The following is a 14380-nucleotide window of genomic DNA, read 5'->3' as shown; positions in this document are numbered from 1 at the left end:
ATCGAGGGCCGAAGGGCCTGTTCTGTGCTGTACTGTTCTATGTTCTATAGACCGGTTAGCCTGACATCGGTAGTGGGGAAAATGCTGGAGTCAATTATTAAGGATGGAATAACTGAGCATTTGGAAAGCGGTGATAGGATTGGTCCAAGTCAGCATGGATTCACTAAAGGAAAATCATCCTTAACAAATCTTCTGGAATTGTTTGAGGATGTGACCCGTAGAGTGGACAAGGGTGAACCAGCGGATGTTGTGTATCTAGACTTTCAAAAGGCTTTTGACAAGGTCCCACACAAGAGATTATTGAGCAAAAGTAAAGCTCATGAAATTGGGTAATGTATTGGCGTGGACAGAGAACTGATTGGCAGACAGGAAGCAGAGAGTGGGAATAAACAGGTCCTTCTCAGAGTGGCAGGCAGTGACTCATAGGGTACCACAGGGTTCAGTGCTGGGACCCCAGCTGTTCACAATATACATTAATGAATTGGACAATGGAATTGCACGCAATATCTCCAAATTTGCAGGCGACACTAAGCTGGGTGGCAGTGCGTGCTTTGAGGAGGGTGCAGAGAGGCTGCAGGGTGACTTGGGCAGGCTGGCTGAGTGGGCAAATACTTGGCAAATGCAATATAATGTGGGAAAGTGTGAGGTTATCCACTTTGGTGGCAAAAAAAGGAACACAGATTATTATCGGAATGATGGCAGTTCAAGAAAAGGGGAAATGCAACAAGACCTGGGTGACATGGTGGAACAGTCGCTGAAGGTTGGCATGCAGGTATAGCAGGCGGTGAGGGAAGCTAATGGCCTGCTGGCCTTCATAGCGAGAGGATTTGAGTATAGGAGTAGGGATGTCTTGCTGCAGTTATACAGGGCCTTGGTGAGGCCACACCATTGTATTGTGTGCAGTTTTGGTCTCCTAGTTTGAGGAAGGACATTCTTCCTATTGAGGGTGTCCAGCGAAGGTTCACCAGACCAATTCCCGGCAGGACTGACATATGAAGAAAGACTGGATTGATTGGGCTTGTACTTACTGGAGTTTAGAAGAATGAGAGGGGATCTCAGAAACAGATAAAATCTTGATGGGACTAGACAAGCTAGATGCGGGAAGAATGTTCCCGATGTTGGGGCCAACCAGAACTAGGGGTCACAGCCTAAGATTAAAGGGTAAGCCATTCAGGACTGAGATAAGGAAGAAACTCTTCTCTCAGGGATGTGAAGCTGTGGAATTCTCTACCACAGAAAGCTGTTGGGGTCAATTTTTTGTATAGAGTTCGTTCAAGAGGGAGCTGGACCTGGCCCTTGTGGCTAAAGGGATCAAATAGTATGGAGAGAAAGCGGGAGTGGGATACTGAATTTGCATGATCATGTTGAATTGGGGTGCAGGCTCGAAGGGCCAAATGGCCAACTTCTCCTATTTTCTATGTTTCTCTACATCTCGGACCCGCAAAGCAGCATGGAGGGAATCATGAAGCTCTTGAAAGGATTTGACGCCTCCTCAGGCTACAAACTCAACTTGAGCAAAAGTGAAATCTTCCCTGTGGACCTACAAGAAGTGGGGCAGAGCTGGAGGGGCTGCCATTTAAACAAGCCCGATACAACTTCAGCAACCTGAGGATCCAAATCGCCCATGACTGGGCACTGATCCACAAATGGAACCTGACTATTCTGGTGGAGGAAGTAAAAAAGGACCTGCAGAGGTGGGTCTCACTCCCATGCTCCCTGGCAGGGACGCTCAAGATGAACGTACTGTCCAGGTTCCTCTTCCTGTTCAGATCCATACCGATCAAACCTGCAATATTACCACTGGACTGTAACTGTGGAAAGGATAAAGGGATGGATAAAAGAGTCAGAAGTTGGTGCGAATGGAGGACGAATCCTGCACGGGCCCTCCCTTCGGGCCTTGGCCACGGCTGCATTCCTATCCCCACCAAACAAACACTCAACAAGCCCAGTGATGATTGCAACACTCTGGTCTTGGAACCAATTGTGACAGCACTTCGGATTAACCCAAATGTCTGTTAAAGCCCTCATCTGCAGCAACCGCAGGTTTGCGCCAGCCATAATGGACACCACCTTCAAAAGGTGGAGACAGGATGGGAGATAGTTGACACTTGGGGACTTCTACACTGACAGCAGACTGGCAACACTGCAGGAACTAGCAGAATGTCCAGCTGATGTGGGGTAATGAGCTAAGATGCATGCAGCCAAAAACATCCTACAGAGAGAAACAAAAGCGTACCCACAATCACTGTAACAATCGCTGTTAGAGGACTTCCTGGACACGGACATACTGGGGAGGGGGGACTGCTGCGACCTGTATGGGCAAGGGCAGGCACACTACTGGAACTCTGGAGCGAAGCAAAGTACAGGATCAACTCCACCTCCATGTGTGCAAAGCAGAACCTAAAGCAGCTGAAAGTGGTACACAGAGCCCACTTAATCAGAACCTGAATGAGCAGGTTCTTCCCACAAGGGGAGGACAAATGCCAATGATACCAAGGAGGCCCGGCCAACCACACCCACATGTTCTGGTCTTGCCCCAGACTTGTCGCGTTCTGGACAGCCTTCTCCAAGGCAATGTCCAAGGTGGTCAGGATGAGGGTAGAGCCATGCCCGAGAGTGACAATCAGGACTGAGATAAGGAAGAAACTCTTCTCTCAGGGATGTGAAGCTGTGGAATTCTCTACCACATAAAGCTGTTGGGGTCAGTTTGTTGTATAGAGTTTGTTCAAGAGGGAGCTGGACCTGGCTCTTGTGGCTAAAGGGATCAAATAGTATGGAGAGAAAGCGGGAGTGGGATACTGAATTTGCATGATCATGTTGAATTGGGAGAATCCTGCTCGGCTGGCAATCAGCACAACCCAAAGCTGCAAACTGGCTGGCCGACCTATCAGAATTTCTCCAGATTGAGAAAATTAAATTTGCCGTCCGGGGGTCAAAGAAGGCTTCCACAAAACATGGGAGCCATTCATACAGTTGTTCCAAGACCTGTTTGTAGCCAACAGCCAATAAGCCAGAGGAAGGGAGAGGGAAGCCGCAGTATAACAATGACGCAAACAAAAGGGGGGAGGAGGGGGGGAAATAAAGAGACATGGAGGCCAAGCATGCATAGCAAACAGCATAATACACAGCATCACGCCAACTAAATAGGAATAAGACATAAAAACTGGTCAAGGAAGAGGGCATGCCAGAAGGGGAGTGGGATCAGGAAGAAAAGGGGAAGAGGGAGGCAGGGGACCCAGCTAGAACTAATGCCTACTGGAGAAAGTAAAAAAGAAGCCTTAACTTTTGTAAATAACAAACGTTAACTGATGTAAATAATGAAAGGTGACCGATATGTGTATATTTTTTTTTGTTCTGGTCACGCATACCTTTTTTCTGTACAATATGAAAAACCCTTAATAAAAACATTTTTCTTAAAAAGTGAGACGAGCTGTATCACTTTAATATGCAGATTTGCTGAGAATGATTCTGCCACAATGGGCAGGATTTATATCACAATATCTCGCGAGATCGCATTGGATCTCGCAAGGTTTTGCAAGCCGGGTAGATACTAGGAGCGGGTTCTCACGGCTTTTATCGACCATGCTGCGCCATGGCGAGCTACTTTTCAGGTGCAGTATAACGGTTGGATTGTGCCCATGCTGCCAAACCTTTTATGTTTTGCACTCAAAAGGGCAGATTTGCAAGAATACCATATCTCAAAGGGAACTATTTATATTGACTTCGAAAATGTGGGCAGCTGGCATTGAGGGGCAATTTAGTGTGGCCAATCCACCTAATCTGCACACCTTTGGGTTGTGGGGGGAGCCCACGCAGACACACTAAGAATGTGCAAATTCCACACGGTCAGTGACCCAGGGCCGGGATTCCAGCCTGGGTCCTCAGCGCCGCAGTCCCAGTGCTAACCACTGTGCCACGTGCTGCCCAGCTGGCATTGTTAAGCGTTAACTCTTGATGGCCAATTAGTGTGACGAGCATGAGTCTCCGGAATGGTAGAGGGCATAATTGCTTTCCACTTCAGGGATGGAAAATACGTAGAGGCACCCTTCTTACTCAGACTGCACCATTCCCAGAGCTACAATGAAGATTCCTGAACAGGCTCCCCCCCCCCCCCCCCCCCCCCCATCCCCCTGCCCCAATGCTGGACATTGTCTTGCCTTCTCTTCCAGGGTCTCATTCACTAAGCCAATTTGGCCCATCCCCCTTCACTTTCATCACACAACACCCTCCATCTCACATGGCCCCGTAGCCCCCCCCCCCCCCTCCCCCCCCTCCCCCCTCCCATGCCACAGGCATCAGACTGCCTCAGCCCTCGAAAAACTTGTAAACCACACAGGCAGCGGACCTCAGGACCACTCACACCAGCCGCAACCCCTACCCCAGAAATACCCAAAACCTGCAGATCCCGCCCCCACTCCTCTGGTGCTGGCCAAAGGGCCATGTCCCCATGGACCCCTGGTGCTGGTTGGAACTGTGCTCACCTCCTTACACCCTCTCTGAGATCATGGTGCCTGGCTCCCGTTTATAAAAAGCAGTAGAATTTGAGCCTGCGTGACATCAAGTCGGTTGGTAGCCAAGATTCAATGAGGGCTGAAGTTATGACATTAACCACGCTAAGTATATTATAATGGATTTGGATTTATGCAAATCAGGTTTGCATCCTTCCTGGGCATGAATTTGATCGCGTTATCAAGAAGGGGACAGGAAGATTACGTTCCGAAATCTCGCTGGTGCAAATCCCGTCTTTGGCCCCTCGTGAGATTTAGCAGCCATTACATAATTTGCTTGCATGGCCACTAAATCCCACCCATAGTGTCCAGCATTAGATGTGACTCCACGATCGGGCAACACTTGCTAAACAATCCTGATTGTACTAAGAATTACACTGAAATTACACAATTTAAGATTATCAGTTGGGCCCACTGTGGCTCACTTACACATGCTAGAAAGGTGTGGCATGGTAGCGCACTGGTTAGCTCCATTGATTCAGAGCTCCAGGGTCCCAGGTTCGATTCCCGGCTTGCTTCACTGTCTGTGCAGAGTCTGCACGTTCTCCCCGTGTCTGCCTGGGTTTCCTCCGGGTGCTCCGGTTTCCTCCCACAAATCCCGAAAGACATGCTGTTAGGTAATTTGGACATTCTGAATTCGCCCTCAATGTACCCAACAGGCACCGGAATGTGGCGACTCGGGGCTTTTCACAGTTACTTCATTGCAGTGTTAATGTAAGCCTACTTGTGACAATAAAGATTATTAAAATTAAATGTGCATATATTTACACACAGGCCTTTGCAGGCAGAAGGAGCATGGCCACACGTCTTTTCCAATTGAAGAGAAGCTTGGGGGACAGCCATTCTTTGGTTCACTCCCTATGGCAATGCCTTGACCAATCAGAGTCAACCTGTCCAGTTTGAATTTAAACACAAACTTGACATTTAACTGTTCCCTGATGCATTCGCCATGGCAACACTTAATCAGAGTGGACTTGCCAACCAATCCGCACCCATTTATTATGCAATGTATATTGTTCCCTTTGAGATTTTGTACTCTTTCGAATCTGTCCTGATGAGTGCAAGATAAAATGCTTCGACATCATGTCTCCTTTTTCAGCACCTCGGACATGATGTCTGCGAAGCCCTGCCAGAACACCTTCAGCTTTGGACCTGCCCAAAACATGTGGACATGGTTTGCAGCCTTCCCCGCGCACTGCCCACACTGTCCTCCACCACCCTCTCAAAGAACCTACTCACCCTGGCTACCGTCATATATACTCTGTGAACTACCTTAAACCTTGCACATGAAGAAGATGCATTCTCCCTCCTCAGAACCTTCTCCCACAACCCAGCCTCCATTTCCTCTTGACCTCTCCTATCGGGGCTCCCTCCCAGTCCATTAACTCCCTGTAAATCTCGGACACCTTGCCCTCCCCATACCCTCCTTCGACACCTCCTTGACCTGTAGTCCCAGGGTGGCAGATGGGAAAAGATGTCACCTGCTTCCTCGCATTGTCTCGTACCTGTAAGTAGCTAAACCTGTTCCCGCTGGGCAGCTCATATTCCTCCTCTAATTCCTCTAAACTCGAAAAGCTGCCCACCACAAACAGGTCTCCAAATCGATCCAGCCCCCCAGTGCAAATCTATGATTACCGCAAATCGGTGCCCACAACCTCAAGGCACCTTCCAACCTCAAATGCTGCCGCCACTGTCTCCACACCCGCAGGGCCCCCACCATCACCGGGCTCGTGAAGTACTTGGCTGGCAAGGAAGGCAGAGGCACTGTCAACAATGCCCCCAGACTCATACCCCTGCAAGAGGTTGCCTCCATCTGTCCCCATGCCAACCCTTCCCCCACAACCCACTGCTTTACCATAGCGATGTTCGCTGCCCAATAATAATTCATTACGTTTGGCATGGCCAGCCTGTGCTCCCCTTGCCCCTGCTCCAACAGAACCTTCTTAACCCGTGGGATTTCCCCCGCCCACACAAATCGCGAGATCAACAAATTCATTTTTACTAAAGAATGATCTTTGGAACGAAAAACAAATAAAAGCCTCGGGAGCACTGTTACTTTCATTGTCTGCACCTCCCCCGCAAGCGACAGCGGCAGCACATCCCACCTCTTAAAATCCCCCTTCATCTGTTCCACCAATTGTGCCAGATTCAATTTGTGAAGTTGTTCCCATCCCTGCGCTACCTGGATAAATATCTGAAGATCACCATCTTAAATGGCAGCTCACCCAACCTCCTTTCCTGCCCCCTGGCCTCGATCGAGAAGACCTCATTCTTCCCCATGTTTAGCTTGTATTTGGAAAACCGGGCAAACTCCTCTAAGGAATTCCCCTGATGCCTCCCAGTGGGTCCAAAATATAAAACAACAGGTCGTCCACATATAGCGAAACCCAGTCCAATGGGGGCCCATCCACCAAGTCCTCCTCCATCCTGGGGAACTCCAACCTGTCCAGGAACCACCATATTCCCTCCCCCCACCGATTCGTGAAGTCTCCATTAAAACTCCTCAAAAACCCCATTTAGCCCCACCGGGTCCAGAATCATCCTTCCCCTCCCATTCTTCACCCTTCTGCTCTCCCTCACCACTACCTGCTTCCTAAGTGGGCCAGCATCCTGCTCGCCTTCTCCCCGTACCGATATAGTGCCCATCTGGCCCTCTGCAACTGCCTTACTGCCTTCCCCGTGGACACCAACCAAACTCCATCTGGAGCTTCTGCCTCTCCTTCAACAATCCTGCCTCTGGAGCCTCCAAATATCTCCTATCCACCTGCTGGATCTCGTCCACCAGCCTTGCCATCTCTGCTCATTCCAGCTTTTCCCTATGTGCCGAGATCGATATAAACTCCCTCCAAGCACTGCCAACAGTGCTTCCCATAGCGTGGCAGCCGAAACCTCACCTGTATTGTTTACTTCCACGTACCCCCAAATGGCGGCCCTCACCCGCTTGCATACCTTCTCATCCACTAACAGCCCTATCTCCAGTGTCCACTGTGGGCGCTAAGCACCCCTCCCGATCCACATGCAAGTCCACCCAGTGGGGCGCTGGGCTGTAAGCACGATTGGCGAGTGCTCTAAATCGACAGCCCCCGCCAGCAGCACCTTGTCCACCACAAAAGAATCAGTACCACCCCCCCCCCCCCCCCCCCCCCCCCCGTTGCACTCCATAAACCCTTCAGCTCTTTCGCCACCACCGACACCCTCCCTGGCCTCTGGTTCGACCAGTCCAACCCTGGCTCAATGACTATGTTAAAATTCCCTCCCATGATCAACCGGTGCGAGTCCAGGTCCGGCATCTTTGCCAGCCCCGCCTCATGAACCACATCGTCCCACTGGCATCCCTCCAGCTTCCCGCTCACCATCGCAAACTTCCCTCCTGAATCTGCCACAATATTCCCTACCTCAAAGGCCACCCATTTGTTTATCAGCATTGCCATCCCCGCCTCTTCATATCTAATCCCGAATGAAAGACTTGCCCTATGCACCCTTTCCTTAGTCTAGCCTGATCCCCGAACTTCAAGTGCGTTTCTTGCAAACAGGTCATGTCTGCGTTCAAGCTCTTCAAGTACGCAAACACACGCAACCTTTTGACTGGCCCATTCAGCCCGCTCGCATTCCATGTGACCAACCTGGTCATCCCTTCCCCCACCCCCCCCCACCCGCCGCCAGTCAACAATATCCATTCTTGGGCCAGCCCCCGGCCCGTGTGACGCAATCCTCCAGGCCCATCCTCAGATGTCTGTCGTCACCGCCTCCATTCTTGCTGCACCACAGCAACCACTCCTTTGTCAGCAGCCCCCATCCTCTCTTTCCCCCCCCCCCCTCCAAAGCAGAACTACAATCCCATCCCCCTCTGCTACACTAACACCTGCTCACCCCTCACTGCCCTGCCTTTAGGTAGGTAGCCCGCCCAGGCATCCTGGCTGCCCCCGCACATGGCGCCAAACCTCCTAGGTCCCACTGATCCACCTCCCCCCCCCCCCCGCTCTCGCACCTCGATATCAAAAACAATAATGAAATAAGAAAAAGATGCAGTCATCCTCCATGTTTCCCGAACACGCTGCCACAGAAACCAACAAGACCTCTCAAAAAAGAGGTTTTCCCATAATCATCAAACAAAAGGCAACAAAAACAAAAAAGGCAGAAAAAACCCCCAACATCTCCTCACACCTCCACAGTTCAATGTACACCTCCTGCCAGTCCATTGTCCCTTCAAACTCCATCGTCTCCTCTGGTGTCCCAAAATAATCGGCCGTTGTGAGTCACCCAGAGGCGGGCCGGGTACAGCTTCCCAAACTTCATCCCCTTCTTTTTTTTTAAAATTTAGAGTACCCAATTATTTTTTCCAATTAAGGGGCAATTTAGCATGCCCAATCCACCTAGCCTGCACATCTTTGGGTTGTGGGGATGAAACCCACGCAAACACGGGGAGAATGTGCAAACTCCACACGGACAGTGACCCAGGGCCAGGATTCGAACCCAGGTCCTCAGCGCCGTAGGCAGCAATGCCAACCACTGTGCCACCATGCTGCCCGTCATCCCCGTCTTAAAGAGGGCAGCCTTCACTCGATTAAATCCGGCGCTCCTCTTCGCCAGTTCTGCGCCCAAGTCCTGGTACACCCGGAGCTCATTACCTTCTGCGGTGGACCACCTCGTCTGCCTTTCCCACCGCTATATCTTCTTGTCGCAGAATCGGTGGAGCCATACCACCATCGACCTCGGCAGCTCATTTACCTGCGGCTTCCTCATCAGCGCCCAATACGCCCGATCGGCCTCCGGGGATCGGTCAAAGGCCCCCTCCCTCATTAGCTTTTCCAACATCTTGGCTAAATATGAACCAGCATCCCTCCCTTGATGCTCTCAGGCATTCCGCAATTCTTAGGTTTTGCCTCCAGGAGTGGTTCCCCAGATCCTCCGTCTTTTCTCCTTTAGCCGCTTCTGGGTCTCGCACATCATTCCTATCTCGGCCGCCAACGAGGCAAGCTACCCCTCGTGCTCTCCCACCACTTCCTCCACCTTCTGAAGAGCCTGGCCATGGTACTCCAGCATGAAATGAAAATGAAATCTGTTCCACCCAATCAATTCCAGCTTGTAGTGGTTCCACTGCCTTGGCTAGGTACTCCTGGGCTTCCCTCCTCTGCCGGGTGAACTTATAATTTAAGAAGTCCATCAGCTGCTTTGTTGACCATTGGGCTGGCAGGGCTGAACCTTTACCCTCCGCCATCGTCACTTGTGGCGCACAAAGAATTTCTTGCTCTAACAGCTCCCCTCTTCTCGACCCACATCTGGTCTGTGGATCCATCCACCAGCCACACCAGTGGAGTTTAACTTCCCTCAACCACCTCTACTCCTTTTTCCACCAAAACATCTGTCCAACAAATGGAGAAAAGGACAAAAAAAACTGCCTCGAGCATGGCCGCCACCGGAAGTTGAGAAAGAATGGTTTAACCACACGGCCATAGTCCGGGGCAAGGTTATTTTACAGTCACCTTTTCGGTTCCTAGCATTGGAGGAGAACATTCAGCCCACAAAATCCTGTTCTGAAATTCAGTTACGTCATGGCTGATCTTCAAGCTCAATTCCATTTACCCAAATTCTATTATCTATATCCCCGATTTAACTTTGAAATAATAGTGAATTAATGTGGCTGTGTTGGTGTCAGTATTAATCTCGGGGTGTTGTCTCTCAAGAACCTAATTTCAGTTAGGTCTATCTTTGACAATGGCTTTTCCCATTGAATTTCCTTTACCAAAAATAGTTAATGCTGAGACATTGACTGCCATGGTGGGTCACAATAGTGTGGTGATCACAAGTTAACTAGATGCAATACAACTGAGCAAACACTAGAGGGAGCACGGGAGAGCCATATAAATACACTGGGACAGGAAGTGAGGACACACTTCACAGAAGGCAGAACTGATAGCAGGACACAAGCAGGCAGTATTTGAGGTAGCCGTATGTTAAGCTCTGAAGAGAGAACGAATTCACAATAAAGCATCTTCTCCACATTTGAGACTACGAGCTTTATTAAGACACGAGGAACAACACAAATAGCACTGCAACCTCCGGCAGTCCCACTTAAACCAAAGCCTGGAAATTATAGTGTGTCTCAATGGGATCTGGATGAATGCAATCTACACAATGCATGCATAACATACTGCATCAGCTGGGACTTCAAAAAATCCATGGCATGATATTGTTTATATCAACTGATGCCTGAAACTTGGTCAAATTCAGTTGTGGTCACTAGAACTTGTTTATGAGAATTACAATCACAAGAGCTCCAAAGAGGTTCAAAGCAGATTGTTTTATTCCGCAAGTCAATTCAAGCCGCAAAGTGGCAGGGAGTACAAATAGTCCCAGCTGGGACCATCAGAAAATGCCGGTTCCCTTCCTGGTCGTCATTCATTGTCAGATTTTAGCCAGTCCCACTCTTAGGCCTCCGCCCCTCAGCGTGGGAGTATTACAGTGAAGAATAATTTATTATCACTTTTGAAGTCAGTTGAGTACTTCTGAGTATTTGAAGGCAAATAAATTATGCTAAATGATCAGAAATTATGTTGCTTAAGAGCTATATAATTTTTGATGCCTATGTCAGTTGAATATTTCTGAGCACTTTGACGTTAATTAAGGTGTGGCACAGTGGTTAGCACTGCTGCCTCACAGCACCAGGGGCCCGGGTTCAATTCCAACCTCAGGTGACTGTCTGTGTGGAGTTTGCATGTTCTCCCTGTGTCTGCGTGGGTTTTCTCCAGGCGCTCTGGTTTCACCTCACCGTCCAAAGATATGCAGGTTAGGTGGATTGGCTATGCAAAGTTGTCCGGTAGGGGGGGTAATGCGTGAGTGGGCCTGTAGAGTGCTCTTTCAGAGGGTTTGTGTAGTCTTGATGGGCTGAATGGGAAACTCCCTGAAAAATCGGCATAAATGAATTTCGAAACTTTTCCAGAGAATCACCAAATGTTTTCAGCACTGGGGAGTGTCATGTGAATGCCCCTTTAAAGAAAAGTGTGATTTATCAAATGGCTGCAGCGAGGTCATTGTGTGGGTGGAGCTAGAATGCGATTCTGCTTTTTACTTCCATTTTGAGCTGGAAGCTCTCTTTGGCTCTGTTTTAGTTTTGTTTTCAGTTGGAGAGCTGCATTCAAACAAGAAGGTGTATATCTCTCTCTCTCTCACTAAAGAATGTCTCCAGATCACTTGATGATTTCAAAGTAATACCTATTTCTGTAGAAAATTCATACCTGCTGTCTTTGTTAAAAAGGGTTTCTTGACCTGAGGATGTTGTTCGGAAAGTTACTAAGGGTTACCTATAGAGTACTGTATCTTTTTGGGGGTTTATCAGGGTTGGTAGTTGATAAGTAGTTTACTGTGTGTTTATAAAATGTTAACCGGATTCATAGAATAAACATTGTTTTGTTTTTAAAATACTTTAGATCTCTGTTGCATCGCACCTGTCACGTGGGCCCTTGTGCTCCCCATAACCAAAATCTATTCAAAGTTGTGGGTCAGGTGAACTCCATGATATACTTTGGTGTTCTCTGAACCCTGGCCCATAATAGGAGCTGAACCCCAAGATCGGGCCACCATTTTGAAAGGGTGCTCCGATCTCTAAGTGAGCTTGTGGGTCCCCCATACTCCCCACCATGAGTAAAGTCACCCCTCACACATATGGGCACTTCCCCCAAGTGGGGACACTTCGCTATGGGGTCCCTGAGGGTCCCCACTCTTCAGGTACCCCCCCCCCAAACCATTCACACCCCCCTCCATCCTCTTTTTATGGCCATGGCCTGTCTTGGTCCCTGAGCCTTGGCAGTGTCACTCTGGCACTTGGGCACCCTTGCACTGCCACCCTGGCAGTGTTCTTGCCAGCTTGGTAGTGCCAACTGGGTACCTTGGCAGTCCCAGGGTGGCAGTGCTAAGGTGCCCACATTCCAGGGGGAGGGCCAGGGAGCCACCCTACACTAATCCTGAGCCCCCATGGATCTCTAGCCAAGGAGACCCCCCGGGTGCCGTTCCACCTGGTCCACATTTGTGTGGACTAGTGCTGAATGGTGTCCGGCTGCGGCTTTCCTAGGGAGTAAAAATTTGCTGAAGTCAGTTTTAAATCGACTTTGGCACGCGCCAGTTTGTCCTGCCCCTTTTGGGTGGGATCCTGACTCTGACGCCTTGCGGGTCTTGGGTGGATCCCGCGAGGCGTGAAGGCTGCCGGGAAACCCGTGAGAAGCCTCTCCTGGCATTCACCAGCCACACTGCGCTCGAGCAAGTGTGCAGCGCGGCCAGTGGACGCACCCCAAGTGTGGGCTAAACTGGTGAGAAACTGGTGGAACCAGAGTCCAAAAAAAAGTGACCAAGTATCCTTGGATAGTGGGGAACCTGCCGGCAGAACGGGTTCCCTGAAAACCCGTCACAAATTAACTTAGAAATCTTTCCGTTGAATTGCACTGTGTGTTGTTCAATAGCGTAGTCGTTACTGCCGCATCCTGCCCAGAATTGTCTCAGTTGTTTTTTTTAGTTAAATTGCCCCCAAAGTCTCAATCAGGAAATATAGCATTAATACTAAATGTTTTACATTCAAGATATGAATTTGCCTTCACACACTATGAAATATTTCATAAGCTGAGAATGCAGGATTGCGAATGCATCACAAATATGCAGCCAGTTCAAAAAAGAAAATAAATCCCCTCTTACACAGGTACAAGTTGCTGAGCCAGGAGGAAGGTGAATATTACAATGTGCCAGTGCCACCGGAAGAGGACTCTGAAGGAAATGAGGAGCTCAGGCAGAAGTTTGAGGTAAGTCTCAAGGCAAATCAGATTCAGGATAGCTGAATGAAGTGGTTCTTTTAACAACATACAATAAATAACTAACACAGGCAGAGAGAGCTGACCATCTTGCGAATGGAGAATTATGTAAGTACACAATCTTAACATTCAGCCTGTAACTCATGCCAAATCCATCAATTAGATTCCAGCCTGTAACTCACTCCTGGGTATCCATTATTTTACATGTAGGCCACAGGTGCCTCTCAATTATATTCCCGCCTATAACTCTCACTCAACTGTTTGATGGGTGTTCCAAGTTGGACTGTTACGTGGGAAATATGAGATACTAGGGGAAACCATGCAGAATGTTGGATTTCAAGACCAGAAGGATCAGTGGGACATTTGAAAAGAACCCCTCCTAAAATGTGTATGTTGCAAGCAGTTTAAAGTCATTCTTTCCTGTGTTATTTATAATTTACGAAAATGCTGATGATGGACTGTTTGTCCAATGAATGACCCAGAGGAGCAGCATTTATTGTCAGTACTTCAGCCAAATGGATTTTGCGGCCTGCGGCATTTATCTGTACAATTAATTGAAATTCTGTCTGCACACACATCACCCATCTCTGTCTATCAGTCTGCTAAGTAACCTTTATTTGCTGTGCTTGCTGCCTCACTCTTCTCATTTATCCTGGTGTTGCTCCGTGATCGCTGCTGGCTGCTTGCTGATAACTGACTGTACTCAATTCAAAGGGACAGGAATGTTGGGACAATGCAAATAATTCTATTCATTAGAGGTGGGGATATTATTCTTCAGCCTGACAGTCCACTGTATCTATCACTCCATATGAACCACTGCTGCGGGAATACTACAGTGAGGTTTATGTATAGAATAACAAATACCTGGAAGTGAATTAAATGCTGGAATCTATTTGCAGGGTCAGGTGCTTCCATTTAGAATAATGGATACTTGAAGAGTGAGTTGCAGGCTGGAATCCTATTCAGGAGGAAGAATTCCTGTAAAACATTCAGGAAGATTACACTGTTGTTTATGTTACTCAAATTCTGTGAAGGAGAGAAACAGCATTGAGTGCTGAGCTTGTCTGATAGATGCTG

At 48.8% G+C, this 14380-nt stretch overlaps 1 protein-coding gene across 2 annotated transcripts in view; it reads left to right on the top strand.

The window, feature by feature from the left end:
• The window catches only part of prkcba (protein kinase C, beta a), a 405247-nt gene that overhangs the window by 315209 nt on the left and 75658 nt on the right, over nucleotides 1-14380 (top strand). For both annotated transcript variants that reach the window (XM_038821091.1, XM_038821090.1), the window contains exon 8: nucleotides 13195-13294. In XM_038821091.1, coding sequence (XP_038677019.1) covers nucleotides 13195-13294 — 100 coding nt within the window. The remainder of the gene's footprint in view (nucleotides 1-13194; nucleotides 13295-14380) is intronic.

Source organism: Scyliorhinus canicula, chromosome 15 (assembly GCF_902713615.1).
Source record: "Scyliorhinus canicula chromosome 15, sScyCan1.1, whole genome shotgun sequence".
NCBI classification, from domain to species: domain Eukaryota; kingdom Metazoa; phylum Chordata; class Chondrichthyes; order Carcharhiniformes; family Scyliorhinidae; genus Scyliorhinus; species Scyliorhinus canicula.
This window is presented reverse-complemented; position numbering and strand designations above follow the sequence as displayed.